Source organism: Convolutriloba macropyga, chromosome 15 (genome assembly GCF_964194025.1).
Source record: "Convolutriloba macropyga chromosome 15, txConMacr16.3, whole genome shotgun sequence".
NCBI lineage: Eukaryota > Metazoa > Xenacoelomorpha > Acoela > Convolutidae > Convolutriloba > Convolutriloba macropyga.
In genome coordinates, this window is record NC_134482.1 from 41,804,153 (window position 1) to 41,822,720 (window position 18,568).

General features: G+C 38.5%; 1 protein-coding gene across 1 annotated transcript in view; it reads left to right on the plus strand.

Annotated features, from left to right (window-relative positions):
• The first annotated feature begins 8,383 nt into the window (after positions 1–8,383).
• Positions 8,384–18,568, plus strand: part of LOC142354070 (WD repeat-containing and planar cell polarity effector protein fritz homolog) — a 42,244-nt gene continuing 32,059 nt past the window's right edge. The window contains exons 1-2 of the mRNA XM_075406346.1: positions 8,384–8,662; positions 16,946–17,682. Coding sequence (XP_075262461.1) covers positions 8,445–8,662; positions 16,946–17,682 — 955 coding nt within the window. The 5' untranslated portion in view covers positions 8,384–8,444. The remainder of the gene's footprint in view (positions 8,663–16,945; positions 17,683–18,568) is intronic.

Below are 18,568 nucleotides of genomic sequence, written 5' to 3' on the forward strand. Positions count from 1 at the left end.
TTATAACCTAATTATTTACTACGTAATATCTTTCTCTATAAGGGATACATTTCCAATTAATTGATATACCAAACAATGACATAGTCCCAATAAATTAATAAATAGTTTCGATAAAGAGTAACCGATAAATTAATAACTAGTTTCAGATGAAGTTCATGCAAGACCGTAAATGGTTTCCATTGTCGGAGCAAGCTGCATCAACAATCTGAAGATCAATTGCGGACAAAAGGCGAAGAAACGACTAGAGACAATTTTGTACTCCAAAAATGGACTCTCAGTTAACCCAAACACGAAGAATTCTACAAAAAGTGTACAGTATTTGTTTAAAAACAAATTTGTCCTCAAGAAATGAAACAAACTAATCATCTGGTACGACGTTTTCATTAACAGCGTTACTGAACACAAAAGCGACTAATGCTCTTTCATATAAGCTCACTGACCCCTCACCCCAACCCTCACCCCAACCCTCACCCCAAGCTCACTGCCCCCTCACCCCAACCCTAAAGAAACTAAACATCAACAAAATCATCATCGCGATTGTCTAAACCCGTAGAGGGTTACACCCATCTGTCCATCAAGCTGCGGGGAACGGGAATTCTAGTCCTTGAGTGTCTTGAAAATTTAGTACCCCGAATTATGAAGAACGATTTAAAGTTGCTGGCATAATCTACAAAAGTGCACATGGATTTCATCCTTGAGAGCCCTTTTGTTTTTTTTCTTGTGTAGTACGTAATAGAGGCAACGTACGCCGTCTGATAAAGACGAAACGGCTGAAGAAACCAAAGGAAAAGCCAAACAAGAAATAGAAGGCTAGGATAAAGAAAAGAAAGCTTCAACAATCATTAGTGAGTTCCCTCATTTAATTTCTGCCATTTCTCTTCGTGAATCAGGAGGTTTTTCGGAGTATCGGAATTGCATTATATAAATCAAAACTAAGAAGTTTTTTCGTCCCTCTTTCTACCTCTATCTTTTTCATTTTGTGAATCCGGAGGCTCCTCGGGGTATCGTAATTGCATCCGAAACTGATAGTTTTAGAATTTTATTCCCACCACCAGAGCTATCTATTCGTGAATCCGGAGGCTCCCCGGAGTATCGGAATCGCAATAGATATATCAAACCTAAGCAGGTTTTTCTCCCCTACTTCTGCCTCTATCTTTTTGCTTCATGAATCCGGAGGCTCCTCGGAGTGTCGGAATTGCATCCGCAACTGATAGTTGTAGAATTTTATTCCCACCACCAAAGCTATCTATTCGTGAATCCGGAGGCTTCCCGAAGTATCGGAATCGCAATAGATAGTCAAAATGACCCGTGTTTGTAGTAAAAGCAAGTGCAAAACCTGCAAAAGCCCCATCATCAACAGCGAAGCTGTCTTCCACTATGTCTCTTGGAGTGACTCGATGCATCCCACACCCAGCTGCAACGGAATGAGCAAAAAGGCTACATATGGCACCCAAGAAATTAGCCAGTGCTCGACCAAGTGGCAAGTCCAAGAGAAAGGGCAGATGTTGAAGCAATCATCCGATGTTTAGAAGAAGTCAAACAAAAACTGGCCCAATTCAAAACTGAAGTTAAGGAAAAACCACCACCAGAGCCAACAAAGGCCCATATCGCTGCTTGGGTAAAACCGAAGAACCAGTCGATACTCAAAAGTAACAACGGAGTCAAAGATAACTATGACAGCATCCACTTCCGTGGTATCCCTGAAACCAATGGGGGAACCGGAAGAGAGCAATATGATGAAGACGTAGAACAAGTGAAGCGAATATTTAACTTACTAGCAGTCGAAAACTGCCCAATTGATTTTGTCAAACGTATTGAACATCTGATCAAAACAAAAGAGAAACAATTCTAATGAAGGTCAGGAAAGAACACCAACGAAAAGTTCTCCTGTCTGCACACAAAATGGCAACCAACGAAAGAAGCGTCTACATTTCCCGGGAACACTACACCCCAAAAAGAAACGGACTGAAAACGAAATTCTTCAACTCCGAAGTAGCATACTGGACTCCGGGGTGAACCCCAGAGATCTATGCATCCGACACTTGAGGCTAAAACAACAAATGGGTCTTTAGAGACAACAGAAAGAGTAGAAACAGAAGGAATTGTCACTCGAGTTCGATTGACAAGAAGACACACAGCCAAAAATCAAAACGCTAAATTTCAACGTTAGAAGCTTCCTCGACACAAACAGTTGACTAGCCTTTGCAAACGAAATTGCCAAATTGGGATATAACATCATTTGCCTCACCGAAACTTGGCTGACCGATGACATAACGGATGAAGCCCTCTTCCTCCGCGGATAAAAAATCCATAGGAAGGACAGGCCATCGTGCAACCACAAAACAAAACATGGAGGAGTACTCATTGCAATCAAAGACCTGCCACACAAAAAGCTAAACAAAATCTGATCAGAGCCGAAAGAAAAAGACATTTTCCTCGCCGCCATTGAACTACTTACAAAACCAACAATACTCTGCTGCATATACAACCCACCAGAAAAACAGTCCATATAGAGCTAGCAAAAACGATCTCAGAGCCTTTTTAAACGAACTAAAGTGAACAACAGCAGAAAAAGAATCCACGATTGTCATCACTGGTGACCTAAACCTTGACACAGTTGATTGGGAGAGCATGACGTCCAAGGACAAGTACGGGGAAAACATGGTCCGCAATCTGGACGAAATGAAATTACAACAAACCTTACCACATGGAGACAAACCAGCCTTTGACGTATTGCTCAATTAGTCACCTGAAAGCATCGAAATTGCCCAAATAGATATAAAACACGAAGCAGGGTATTCTGTTAACGGAAAACGATGCTCTGATCACCGATCATTCCAAATCACCATTTTGACAGACATATCCACCAAGCCATCGCCACCCAAAAACCAACTTGCGTATCAAAAAGCCGACTGGCAGTAAATGAAAACTTACATTGTTGAACATCCATCCACATCCTACTGTTATAGCAACATTGATGAACTAATGACGCAATGGTACAATTGGCTCCAAGAGATCATCGACAACCACATCCCGCGTGGTACCTATCACCGAGCCCAACTCCCATCCTGGTTAACCCCTCCCACCTCCCACTAAATCGGAGCATTGAACACCATAACAATGAAATATGAACAAAAACCGAATCTATCTCTCATCTTGATAATAATGAGGAAAGAAATTGACATCAAAGACCGGATATTAAGTGACCAAACTGCATACGAAAAAAACTCCTCAAAGGAAACTGTATGTCCGGCTTGCAAAAACACCTCCAATCTCTCCAAAAGACAAAACAATTCCTTGGCCAATCGTACTACACCATCATTTCAAATGGAGGACATCCCAGAAGACAACAGCACATACCGGCAACGAAAAATACGAATTGTTTTCAACAACTTCTTCTCCAAGGTCGTCATCGACAATCGGCAAAAACAGCAAAAACAAACATATCCAAAATCAAAGCTCAATTACTTTACAGTCTCCGAAAAGGAAATTGAGGAAACCCTACGTGGGCTCCAAATAAACAAAGCATGTGGACCAGATGACATTGGTAACATCATTTTAAAGAACACACCAGCGTTAGCAAAATCTCCTAAACTAGTCTTCCAGACCAGCCTAAACACAGGAAAAATTCAAACTATTTGGAAGATTTCAGAGATCATTTCAATATACACAAAAAAGGACCGCGCTGACATATTACAATACTGTCCAATCAACTTACTTAAAAACGTGTTCAAGGTCTTTGACAGGATTCTCTTCGCCTAGATGTACCCCATGATCGAACACCAACTCAAAGACAAACAAAAAGGCTTTCGAGAGGCGCGATCAGTAGTCCTGCAACTAGTAGTCTTTCTAGATGAGAGTTTCAACCCCATGGAAAACAAAGAGAGCGAACAAGTCCTCGCCCTATATATCGACTTCCGCAAAGCTTTGGGTAAGGTTACCCTACAAAAACTCATATCCAAGCTGGGAGACATGGGAATTAGTGAGAAATTGCTAAAACTAATCTCAATCTACCTGAAGGGCCAAAAAGAAAGAGTTAAAATTGGACAAAAGAAGTCTAAGATGTCCAAGATCACCAGTGGAGCACCACAGGGCTCAATCCTGGGGCCTTTAAGGTTCATCGTGTACATCAACAACTTACCCAAATGCGTACAGAGAACACCGGCTTTTGGATAGGCTGATGACTTCAGAGTTATAACAACATGTCTCCAAGAAGCTTAACAAGCAACCAAATCCATTCAACAATGGAGCAACGAAAATATGGTTTTTATCCTGAACAAGAGCAAAATCCTTTCAATCAGTGGTGAAACCCCAACCACTGAAAAAATCAAAGTCCCGAAACCGTGAAAAACCAAAAAAAAACCTTGTGGTAATTATGTCTTTAAACCTATCCTGGGCCTTAAACTGCAAAAAAGAAGTAAACAAGGGCTGGAGAACCTTCTATGCACTAAAGAAAAACATTTCACCCTTCGAAAACCTGCCAACCAGGCTATAGTGCTTTTCCTGTTTATGTATTAACAGTAATCACGTATGCGTCTCAGTTCTGGTAACCCTCCAATTTTGAGTCCAAGGCACTCGAGAGAGTACAAAAAACAGCCACTAAATGGATATGCAGGTCAAGGCGCGACTACAGAACACAACTGACCCGACTCAATATACTCCTCATCTCCATGTACATGCAATTTTATGATCTGCTATTTCTTTTATCTGTCATAAATGGAAACTACAACATCAGTAGTGCGACGATACCCAATTTTAAATCAATAGAACCGAGACAAAGCCAATAATACGAAGTTCCCAAACTCAGACTGAGAATGTGCGACAAAAAATTTTGGGCACTAAATCCTCTCCTACTACTAGTACTACTACATATTTCCCCTGTTATCTGATGATGCGTGCTGCTGCCCTACGGCAGTCTGGTTCAAAAAATTATTGGCTCCACAAATAATCATTTCTTTAAATAATCAAATTAATAATCTAACTTATGCTCTATGTGAATAATCAATAGTTTTATTCATCCAACCATTCAAATTGTGTCCCCATGCATCAATCTCCCTTTTAATCACTTTCGTAAAGATTGTAGGTATTTATTTTTATGGTAACCATATGTTTGCATGTTATTTAACCCGCATGTTTGATTTCTTCACTCATTAGTTACTCATATGATTTCAGACTACTAACAACCTCCCTTATTTATATCCCATGTCCAAGTAGTCACACTGCTCAAAATGTGCAAACCAACTCAGGGGTTTGATTTTACTCATGGGCCACCTACCAGCACGTAAATCGTAGTGGACTCAGCGTTAGGCGAGAAAACAATGTGAACTTCCGCTGCGTAAGCTGCGAATAGAAAGAAACTACAATCTCCTCAGAGGCAACAACTCTAAGCCATGGAGCGGCCGATAGCCTGACATCTCATGTTTCAAAGCAAACCTGTCCTGGACCCTGAAGTTACTGGGTCAATCTCGAGGAAAGCAACAAAGAGCTTTTGAAAAACATATACAAACAAGTTGTTCATTGAAAAGCAATCTTTTTCACGCTGCCAAGAAACAAGTCAAACCTTAAAATCACCAACACTTGAATGAAATCCTGTCTGCCACATCAAACGATTCTAACGCAGGAAGCGCAATGTACTGCGCAATGGCGATGCCTCATCTCTAACTTGCCAGAAGAAGAATGGAGGATGACGCCACAAATAACAAAACCATTGCAAGAAGGTTAGATGAATGGATAAAGTGAGACATAGAGTCGCTGTTTCTTGAAGCAAAATCTATGCAGGAACTTATGAGCACAATCTAAAAATCATTAGATGAATACAATAATTTGATTAACAGATGTCAACAGGAAAAGTTTCCAAAGCCATTCAAAGCTTTAGAGGATGCGAAGATGTTCTCCGTTCTTTAACTGACAAAGTTGACATAAAAACAGTCCTTGAAATCTTACGCAAGAAAGATCCAAACCAAGCAAACCAAATTGGAATTATCTAGTGTGCAATGAACATCCAAAAAGTTTACCAGACCATCCATGCATAATTGGAAAACTCATTGCCTCAGTGGTTAGAAAGTCTGCCATGAAGACGCATAGGAGTCATTGCTTTCCCGGTCTTGAAGCCAACTAATAGCGAAGGCTCCTTACTCTCATTAACTCATCCTCAACTAATCTTTGCAAAACAGTTGCTAAAATAGCCATATGCAAACCTTTGTCATGTTTGATTTTTCTCCTTCCATATAATTCTTATCGGTTGATAGCGTTTGATAAATACACTGGTGTAGGAATAGGGATAAGAAAGGGGGAAGTTCCCAGGCGAATTATTGGACGAACTATCCTCAAATGTGTTAAAACCGATCTTAAGAAATATTTTGGTGATCAGCAATTACGTATGGGTCAAAAAATAAAGAATTGAATTTGCACTTTATTCTTTGAGAGTTTTTAACGACAGATTCGGAAGCGATCTGGCTGATTGACGCAAACAACGCTCTCAATACTCCAACCGTGATCTTTCCTCACGAAACATCAAAAAATTATGCCCCTCTCTATCATTCTATATGTAATTCATATCCTGAACCATCAAAGTTGTTCAACAACAAATAAACAAATTTCTCAAGCAGGTACAACCCAAGACGACCCCCTTGCGATGTCAATGCATGGAATTGCCATAATCCCCTATTCAACATCTTGACGACTGCTTCACTGCTCAAAAGTGGTAGGCGGACAATGGCAACGCTGTTGGCTCCTTGATAACTTGGAAAAGCTTTTTGACTCAATGAAAAAACATAGTCCTGCTTCCGGGTTATCATCTTACCGAGTGCCACATCATTACGGAGGAACATTTTTTAAGAAAAACACATCAGATTTTTGATAACATCGAAGTCGAAATAGTTGATGGCTGTAGAATACGCGTTAGTGTAATAGGTTCCGATAATGCATAAAGAAATTTGTAAAAAGTTCTTTAAAACAACAGAAATCGCTGTTAAAAAATCTGGCCGCCCATGCCGATGTACCTCTTCAAAATATAAATCATTTTTTTCATTGGTGCAGCATAAATTCTTCTTAGCACGTACAACACCCAATTTTGAAGACCTTTTGAAAGAGTGTAAGATATCAATCAACAATGAGCTATTGCCTAATCTATTAAAAAAATCCCGCGTACAATCAAAAATACAGGAAAATCTTGTTTCCGATAGGGGAGGGTGGCCTGAACATCCTTAAACCGGATAACCGGTTTAAGGAAATTGAACAATCACTTCAACTGTCAAGTCCCTTATATCAGTCTTTTTTCGAAGCCGTACTAATGCAACAACAGAGCATACGAAAAATAAAAAAAGAAGAAAGAGCTTTATCAAATCAAAAAAGACAAAAAATAAGAGCCAATTGAATCAGAACGAGATTGGTTCACTTGACTTAGCAAGTGGGAAGGGAGCATGAAGCTGGTTGAAAGCTGTGTCATTGAAGCAATATCTCTTTGACCTAACAAAAAGCAAGTTTCGTGATGGCATTGACCTTCGCTATGGCAGGGACCCGATGAAGATGCCATCAGTATGCGCATGCAATGAAAACTTCACTGTTGCACATGCCCTCCACTGTCCGAAAGGAGGATACACCCACATGAGATATAATGAACTTCGCGATTCCATTGCGAACTTGTTAAGTGATGTCACATGATGTCGAGATCGAACCTCATCTTCAGCCGTTGCAAGGGGAAACCTTAAGAGCAAAGGTTTCCCCTTGCAACGGCTGAAGATGAGGATCGATGTCAACATCATGACAGATAAACAACAAATGATGATGATGCATAATTAGATATCAAGGCCACCGGACTTTGGGAATCGAGGTTCAACAAAACCTATTTTGATAAAATTTTCAACCCGCTGGTAAAAAGTTGCCCTGAAAGCAGTAGCGAAGCCTACAAATATCATCAATCTATCAAAAAGAAGATGTATGAACAAAGAATAACAGGTTGAGAAACATTTTGTCCGCTTATCTTTGCATGCGCTGGTGGAGCTGGCCCATCAGCTTCAAAAGCGCTGAAACAACTGGCATCAAAGCTCTTTGCGCGAAAAGAAGACAGCTACGCTGCTATCATATCATGTCTAAGGACAAATCAGCTTTGCTCTCCTGAGGAGTTTAATCCTCTGCATTCGCGGGTCAAGGACGCTTATGCGGCGCGAAATTGTTGCTTCGATGGGAGCTGTGGTTGAAGAAGGGAGGCTGTTAGTTTGACTCATCTACTTCCGTCGTTAGTTGTTTATTTTCTAATGTCTAATGCTGCCTGTCTTTTGTTTTACTTCCTCAGCTGATGTTTATATATATACTCATTTTATTGATAGATTTAAACAATACGAAAACCTTTATGAAAACGTAGTACTGAGAGGGCCCCGGACCAGCAAATATTCACCCAGTGTTGGGGAGCGGCATTTCTTAATTTACTTTTTTTTGTAGATGACATGAGCGGCTTATCTGAACGCGCAGTCTTGTGTAATTGTTGTCTTTGGAGTGTTGAATGCCAAGATCAGTTGCTGCCGTCTTGTGAAAACAGTTTTGCTGTAAGGCAATACAAAGACAAGAGAAATACAGTGTCAGATACACCTCTAACCTTCCATAGGAATAACGCTCTGATTGATAGAGGCTGCCTTGTTACGCCATCCAGCAAAAGATCCGACAAGTAAGGGTTTTTTTTAATTGGTAACACAAATTGCAAAGTGATAATCCTTTGTTGCTTAAACTGGCTTCCCGATATTGAATCGCTCGCGAACAAAGTTTGAAGTAATTATTGCTAATTTGTGCGTCTTTTTTTATCTACAGAAGAATTGTTCTCTATGTACAAAAAATTTTTTCTTTATGTACAAAAATTTTCTTTCGATTTCACCTCTTTAGTGACTTCGCTTGACTTTTCGAGTGGTTCGAATTGAGAGCATTCAGAAATTAGGTCAGTTGCTAAAATAAAACCAATTGTGACCGATAGCCATACATTGAGAGCGTTCAACAGCGTACGAAAAACAGGGACGATGCCATAACAAAAAGCGAATCCAGTTATACTCTTATTTCTTCCGCAAAAGCTACTACGAACTTGACAACTGCAGGGGGAAAGTTTTGGTGCTGCTGTGGAACCGGCAAACCCTGAAAAAACTGGTAAATAATGTTAACAGCTGCGGAGGACGATCCCAAAAGTCTCTCCTCCGCTTCCGTGCAGACTAGAAATTAATGTCCCTGACTCTAATCCGAGAGCTTGGGGGTTCGAACACCTCCCTAGAATAACAAAACATCAAACTCAGCTACCCTCCATGAACTTCAAGTTGCAGGTCAAATTTAATGAAACTGTTTGACATTGCAAGGAAACCAATTGTCGCTCGGTAAACTAATAAAACTGCAAAGGCTCGAAAGGCAATTTTAGTTTTCCTCATAAAATGATCTTGCCAACTGTGACATTTGAAAAACGTGCAACAACAATTGATACCAAAAAAGCATTTCTTCAATGATTATTTCGCTTCTGTTTCGAGTTTGGGTAACTTAAAACATTGCAATGCGATGGAAATCAAATAGGCGAAATTCTGTATAGTCTAGATCCCGATAAGTCCACTGGTCCAGATCCGGTTGTCAATTCAGAAGATGTCACAAGGACTAAGCAAATCACTAAAGTTTTTGTTACTAGTTACAAGTGGTCTTCTCCGAGGTTTAATACTTGGGCTCTTATTATTTCTGCTCTTCGTTAATGACCTACCGGAAGCAATGCATAACGCTGATAATTATGGCTATACAGACGACTTTAATGCAATTATCCTAAATCAAAATGACATGAATCAAGCAACCAAAAACATAGAAATTGGTTTGACAATAAAATGGAATCAAATACTGAAAAAATCTCACTTCCCTGATATTAAAAGCAATCTGAATGCACATTTATTTAATATGACACTCGCCAGTTGCGTACCAGCTTAATTTAGGATTAGCGGATTCAAAATAAAGCATAATAAGGCACAATTGAGCATATCGAAATTTTAAAAGGTATAGATTATGTTTTTAACGGCTCTGACACCACTTTCTCAACGAATTTAATTGATTTTACTTTTGTCTTTAACTGTCGTTTTTACTTTTTGTCGAAAGAAATTTCCTGTCTTCTGTCTTTAAGCTTAAGAAATTTCCTGGAAAATGATACGTCTCATTGGTTTTTTGGAGGATTAGATGAGCCTATATTCTCATTTTAGTAGATGGATGATGGTTCTCTGGACTTTGAAGAAAGCAGTTGTTTCCAGAAAAGCACTAAGTTCGCATTTTTGTTTTGTGTATTTGTTACCTAGTTTCGTTTGTTACAGGTCACATATGACCTTATTAGCGTCGAGGGAAGGCGCAAGGGTACAAAATCTAATGTTTTTAAAGAATTTGATATAACTTTACTGACTGCGACTCGGCTTTTTCGCAAAGAAAAAGTAATTTAAATTGATTTTTGTCTATTTGACGTTCTTTTTGAAAACATAACTCATATTCTGAATAATTAAAGTTCTCATGGACTTCTCTAGGACGAATGAATGAATCTATTTAGTTATTTTTTTTAGCTAATGGCTTTCTTGACTTTGAAAACATGTCTTCGGAAAATAGACAAGTGTTTCTTAGTATTACCCCTTTTTCTCTTTTTTGTCTACTTTTTACCTAGTCTCATTAGTGAGAGGTCGCATACCACATTATTGGGTTTATCGAAGAAGTCGCAATCGGACATTTGAGAGGCAAAATATGGCTTCACAACTATTCTCACCAGTTAGAATTAAATTTTTAATTGCTCTCAAACGAAGTTTGTAGCAATTATATTAGTCCTGTTGGTCTTTTTTTTATGCGATTTTTCGCTTGACCGATTTTTCGTCTGACGCTTTTGACTTTTCGTCCTCAAAAACGGGATAAACAGGTAGCGCCCAGCGGGCATTAAGTGCTCTTAGAGCCTTTCAGCTCTGTTTCAGCTCAAACTGTTTTGGAGACTTATACTTATACTTATGGTGTGAAGGGCGGTTCTGAGAGGTTGAGAAACCCACCCCCCCCCCCCCCCGTTGACACCCATCCCCACCGCGCTGTTGCCCCCCCCCCAACCCAGTGTTGCCCCCATCAGCCCCAGTGCACCCCCCCGTGGCTAGCTACTGACGAAGCCAACCGCTCGCCGGTCGTTTGAGAGCAATTCTCCCGACGTTAGTCGGTTATGTTTGTTTGTTTTCTTTGTTTTTTGTGTTCGCAAAAATTGAATGACACGTTTTAATGCTCTTCTAAGCGGCATAGGTGATTGTAAAACCTTTGCATGTTTTCAGTTGATACTTATGGTTTTCATTACTTTGAAATTAATTGTTTTCATAAAATGTAAGTTTTTTAACTTTGCTGTCGTGTTCTTTTTTTGTCTAAGCGTTACCAAGCCTTATTATTGACTGATACCACTATGGATTGTTTTTTGTTTAGTCTCAGTTTTAAGTTTTTTGATGGACAGTTTTTGATGCCATTAATGTTTGCTGTTGTTGTTTGATTTTGTTTTTTTTTCTTGCCGCGCTTTGTTAATAATGACAGAACTCATCAATCTAATGCGGCATTTTTTCTCCAATGTAATCTTTGCGTTGGAGGCGATGTTTCCTTCATACATCAAATTTTTGAAAAATACTGGAATTTTACTCCATTGTTATCTTTGCGTTGGAGGCGATGTTTTTGTTCATATACCAAATTTTTAAAATTACTTGAAATTTACTTGCATATTGATATCATCAGCTAGATAAATCCAAAAAAGCCCAGTGGTACTTTTTGAGTACTTGAATGGGCTAATGCAAATCGTAGGATAATTTTTTCCCTCGACGTTTACTGTAAATCAGTGTACACCTAATGACATCATAAGTCAGTGCTTTAAAGACTTTTGCCTGCTTTGATTATACAGATCTGTCTTAACCCTTACGGATGACATCTTCGACCCTGTCCCATTCCGATAGCTGCTTAGTTTTCTAATATATTAGAAATCTTGCTTCGCACAAACAAATCATGTTATATTGAGTGTAGGAACTTGCATTTTTTGCTTCAATTTGCATTTCGACCTAAGGTAACTGCCCAAGATGTTTATTTTTATTTCATTGAATCAGTCCATATGGAATTCGATAATGGCAATATATAGTGACTGTAATTGAATCAAACCAATGGAAGTACTTGACTGTTACCGTAGACAATCAACGTGGTTTTCAAAAGCAAGTGATGAAGATTATGGCTATTGGTATCAAAACCATTGAAGAATTACATCAAGATTTGCTACCAGTTTTTTTCCTGCTTTTCAACTTTAGACATTCGGAGGATTCTGCTTTGTCTAATTAAACTGGGAACATTTTGTGCTTTGGCGAAAAAGGAATTCGGCTTTGAGGTGTTTTCTTCCGTTCTAGTATAGTCAAATTATTTGAGAAAAATTAATGGGCATACGACCGCTGATAGAGTTAAAATGTTAAACGGAATCATATCAACACATTTAAGATGTGAAGAAACCGTCAATTACTCCTAAATTACCTAGGCCACTTACATAATTATTATGCGTACTAACCGAGCTATCAATTTAGGATGTATTCCAAACTTTTCATCCTCTCCTAAATCATTATTTCATCACGTATTGAAGTGGAGCTCACTATCATTGTGCCTGCGAGATAGAAGTGTGCGTTTACGGGTATCAAAAATTCGAATGAAAAATGTCTTATAGCGGAATCCTGCAGTTTTATTCAACATATTGGCACAAAGAATGCTTCACATAACCTGTTCCGTGCTAATTTTTGAAATAGAAAGAATGTGTCTGAGTAAATCGTTTACTCTTACTGTAAATATGGTTCAGCTTTTCTATGCAATAATAAACTGTTTCTATCTCTTGGTTTTTTTTGGAAATTTTTTGCCGAAGGTGAATTCTCATTGTTACGGTTCACCAATAACATAATTATTCCGATCAATTATTTGCAGCTTTCAAAGTAGTAAGGTAACGGCATGACAGTCAGAATATTATTTTCGAATGAGTTTCTCAAACGGTTTAATATTTCTACACCCAATTTTTTTAACGCAATGTAATGTAACATCAAATGCTAGAATTCAGAATTTAGTGACCGATTTACTACTGAACTTCAATAGTATAACCTTAAACAATTTGTGCTGATTTGGAATTGCAGAATAATCACGCAACAGCTTTTTTAGTTCCGCCTTTGATAGAAATATCTTTTGACGACTGTGACCTCTTTTTTTGCACTATCATCCGAATTGAAAAAGAATGGAACGGCTAACATAAAAGTATAAAAGGCAGGCACATTTACTATCAAGGCTAAATATTGCAACTCCTTTGAAAGCAAAAATGATGAATGAAAACCAGATTTTGAGCGTTCTTTCAAAATAAAAATTATGGAATTCCAAACTGGTTTTTTAAAGAAGCTAAGTTATTGAAGTTCTATATTAGATTATTAAAGACATAACCCTCATCTCTAAAGATGACATCTTTGACCATGTCCTATCCCGGTAACTAGTTCTGTTTCTAAAGTAATAGAAAAATGATTTCACTAATAAATCATATGTTATATGCAAATCGAAGGTTACATTAAAACACATAATTGGCTCCAAATAACCTGCTCAATGTTAAAATTGAATTAAAAAGAATGTGTCTGAGTAAGTTGTTTACGCTCATTGTAAATATATTTTCAGCTACTCTATGTAATCATAATTTTTTAAAAATTTTTGTAAAAGGTCAAATTTACTCATTGTTACGATTTTTCTTTACCATAATTGTTCTGATAAAATAATTGCAGGTTTCAAAGTAATACGTTGACGTCATGACAGTCGTCATTTTTTCAAGAACTGGGTTTTTCAACCGGTTTTAATACTTCTACAGCCAACATCGTACTTTTTTACACCTCAGTTGCTTAGTTCAGCTGATCCGTATTAGAGGGAGGCAGCAAGAAAAGACGCTTTCTTCCAAGCTATTAAGAGCAGCCTTTTTACCCCTAAGTTTCTTTAATGCAGAATTCTTCTCTATTTGCTCATCTAAATGAGATATTAGCAAAAGCTAAAGTTCAGAATTTATTGACCAATTAACTACTGAACTTCAAGAGTGTGGCCTTGAACAAATTGCGCTGATTTGGAATTGCAGAATAATCACGCAACAGCTTTTTAATTTGGCTTTTGAAAGAATGATCTTCTGACGACTATGTTATTTTTTTAATTGCACTGTCATCTGAATGCACAAATAAATCATATTTTATATTGAGAGTCGGAAGTTACATTTGAAACAAGATGAAAATAATGGCTGTAGGTATCAAAACCAATGAAGACCTACATCGTATATTTGCTACCACAGTCTTATTCTGTCTTTTCCACTTACTCGTCATTAGGTATTTGGAGGATTCTGTTTTGTATTTTTAAGCAGTGCACATTTAAAGCTTTGGAGGAAAATGAATTGGGCTTCGAAGTTTGTTTTATTGTGTTCTAGTATAGTCAAATTATTTGAGAATATTAATGGGCCGACGACCGCTGATAGAGTTAAAATGTCTAACGAAATTATATCAACACATTCAAGATGTGAAGAAGCTGTCAACCACTAAATTTTCTAGGCCACTTATATAATTATGCGTACTTACCAACTTTTCTATGGAGGATGTATTCCAAACTTTTCATCGTCTTCTAAATCTTTCTTCATCACGCATTGAAGTGGAATTCACTGTCATTGCGCCTGCAGATAGAAGTGTAAGTTTACGGGTGTCAAAAAAAATCGAATAAAAAATTGTCTTAGCGGAATCCTGCAGTTTCTTTTCTGCATTTCTCAAACATTTGTTTTGCAGAGTTCAGAGTCATAGACGTTTTTACAGCGCGGAAATTTGATCCAGTCGTGGGCACTATCATATGATTAAACAGTGGTCGTTCCGATTCGTTGGGATATTTGTAATTTGTTTGAGCGGTTGTTTAATTTCTGCCGCACCAGTCGCAATTTTGTCTTGTCAAGCTTACTGTGTTTCGAGGAGATTAGAAAGAGGTACTGAGTCAGATTCAGCTTGGAGCAGGTAGGTCAACATCATTTCAGTGCACCGCAGACATAAGGTAAGGCACTCGAGTCAAAGCAATTTTTGCTTAGACCAGTTCTGCTGCACCATAGTCATATGGTAAACTTTCCGGAGGATTCCGGGCACGATCCCCAAATCACACTGCTGTTATTGGTTTCATTATTGAACATCATGGCGTCAGTTTGTTCCTGTGGTACCTAAATAGGTGCCTATGGAATAAACTATAAGAGGATTTGTGAAAGTGAGGTCCTGTAGTATCTATTTAAGTGCTGTTGAATTTTTCCAGAAAGAGCAGCTACAGGTCTGCGTGAAGATGATCACAGCTGTGTCCTTTTTTGTCAGTCCTCGGGTAATGCTTCTTGTACAAGATCGTGTTCTTCAGATTGGAAGCGGTTCCGCTGAGTGCTGTTTGCGACTGGTGGAGTTCGTCTCCCTACAAGGGTTTTTCCTCCCAACCAGGTACAGGTTCGCTAATTGAACTAGTACTACCAGGGTTTCTTTAAGTGTAGATCGTCTCAGATATAACCCTGTAATCACAGGCTTTGCCTTTCTGCAAAGTGTTTAACAGAGAAATACCGTCAGGGTTCTTTGGGTAATCCAATCTATGAGGTAGTCCAAGAATGTAGGTCTCCCTAGATAGGGCTGCTAACCTCTGTTCCAATTGGTCTAGTTCCCTGGCAACGCAGTGACGATGCGTCAGTGAGGGTTACACTGTCGTATTCGTTCCTCTCTGGAAGGAAATCGAGCGCGTGGCAGACTCTGGAACTAGGGATAGAAACGATAATGAAGTTGGGGATCTCCAATCCTTTAGTTGAGAATCGGTGATGATAAAGCTCTTCTTGGGTGACGTCATAGCAATATGGTATCTCAGCAACTCTGTTTCTAAAACTCCTCCATTGAGGGTCTTCAACACAGAGTTCGTCGAAACATTAACTATTTAATATGCATATCTTTGGTTCCTTTTTCTTGCCAGATTTTGTTGTTTTTTGTTTGGTTGTCTTTTGAATATACATTTAGATCTGAGTATGCATGTATGGACGATAGTTTCATTGTCTGCTTTTAATTGTCAGTTTTTGTGAGTTCGATTGACGGGATGTACAATTTATTAGCTGAAAATTCCTATAAGGTTTCTTTGAATGACATTGATAAAGCGTCCCTCTTGACCTTGTTTCCAATGTTCATTTGAGTGCAAGTTATGTTTTTTTTTCTCTGTAAAAAAGGGCGAAGAGATGCAAGTTTGCGGAATCAGTGAAATTGTTTTTCGAAAGGTCAAACAATTTAGCGTGTTATTTTTAAAGAAATATTGACAGTTATAGTTCTTTTTTGTTGGTGGTTGTTCTGTTGATCATCTAAAACTTCGATCCTTGATGAAGATCAATTTGCAAACCATACACTTGAAACATTCAGGTGGTTTTAATTTGATAATTTTTTGTGCAGATTAAATGAAAAAAGTAATCGGCGACTGACATCGACGTTCCTTATCGTCATGTGCCCAATCAATAATCAGAAAATGTAATCAATGGAAGTTTGGTATTTGATAATTGTGCACGCATATAACTAATGTCTGCCACTGACTTTCAGTAATTAGGAACTTCTGTTACCAATTCCATACTGGGAAAATTTATTGATTAATTAAGGATCATCGAAAAACTTCACGGTGTTTAATTGCTCTCGAGCGAAGTTTGTCAAAATTATATTAGTCGAGCGGTCGTTTCTCCGATTTTTGGTTGAGCGGTCGTTTCTCCGGTCGAGCGGTCGTTTCTCCCCCCCCCCCCCCCTCTCTCTTACTTCCGCCACTCGTCCTTGCTACAAAGATAGCTGACTTAGCTTGCTTCGATATAAATGATGTTTTCGACACTTTTTGAACTGATAAATGGGTTTCGACAACAATGTCGAACATGTAAACTGACGTTTTCTATCTTTAGATTAAAATTCAGTCTTCCAGACTTTGAGGCCCTGCTTCGAAACCAAGAAGTGGCAACATTCCAGTGGCGAACCAGATTGTACGTCATCATCGTGTTTGTAAACCGGACATTCGCTCACGTCTACGTAAATTCCGAAACCGGAGATCTCGAGTTTCTCTTCATCGATACAAGCATTCAGAGCAAATTTTCAGGCGATGAAGAAATTAACGATGCAATTATCGGCGAACAATTTTACGTATTTACATTTCGAAATAGTAATAGATTAGGAATTATATCGTTTAACAAAGTGTTGCCGATTTTCTTCTCGGGTAGCAAAGTTTCAACGTTGGCGAGTTTTGGTCCTAAGATTACCTACTATGACCTCCCGGTTGCAAATATTGGATCTCGACCTTCGATGTGGAGGCTTTACGCAAATTCTGCGAGGAATACTATAGTAACATACGCTAAGCCGGCTAGCCAGGCAGCAACTAAGCATTCGAAATCACTCGCAACTGAAATCGGAACGTCAAAGGTTACGAATGATTTGGTAATTTTCACAGTATCGTCCCGAGGTGTCGCGGTCGAGATTGGAAAGTTTTATCTTGGAAGAGAAATTTTTGATTTGACATTTACGGAGAAGGGATTTCAAACTGTAGATCGTGAATTTGCGGTGAACGTTAGTCAGTATCAGATCAGCTCTTTCACCGTGTTTGTGAAAGATCAAAGATTATCTGAGGCCATTTGTCTTCAAATGAAAGGTACGTTTAGAGTTGAGGAATTTTTCCCTCCATTATTGGCCAAATGTTAAAAATAATTTTGATAAAATTTTATTGGTAAGGCAGATCATTTCTGTCACCCCCCCCTTTGTTTTTATGTCCCTCAATTAGTTTGTATTGTTATATAGCTTGTTAATAGCCGCGTCAGCAATTCCAGGCGGTTATTGTTGCGCTTCTAATTTTTTTTATCGTCTAACAGATTTTTGTTTTGTCTTACCCTGACTTCTGGGAATTGACTTTTTCAATGACTTCAGTAATTTCTACTGCTTTGCAGTTAAAACTTGTGATCGTGACGTCATTTCTGCTTTCAGGTCAACTGCGTGACTTATCTCACTCAAAAAATGACTTCTGAACTCACTTATGGTGCTTTAAATTTTATGAACATTTACTAATTAAAGGTCAATTGTGTGCATCTAAGTAGTGCCAAACTTTTATGCCCTAATTCCTGAGTAATAGAGTCTTGAGTTTTAATATCGAATATTATAGTTGAAAAGGCTCCATAAGGGCTTTTTCCTTGTAGAACAAATTTGTCTCATAAAAATGACAGTCCGAATCTAACCCAAAACGACTAGTGGTCTATTAAAAAGCTGTTGGTCAATCTGCCAATCTTATTTCATTAGTTGTTTCAATTCATGGTAGGCTACAAGCGTCTATCGCGGCTAAAAATGACAGTCCGAATCTAACCCAAAACGACTAGTGGTCTATTAAAAAGCTGTTGGTCAATCTGCCAATCTTATTTCATTAGTTGTTTCAATTCATGGTAGGCCACAAGCGTCTATCGCGGCTATTTTCCGGCAATCTGGCGGCTATGTTTACTATCGAGAAAATAGCATGTGCGCCTGGGGGGCTTAAAAGTAATAATATCACT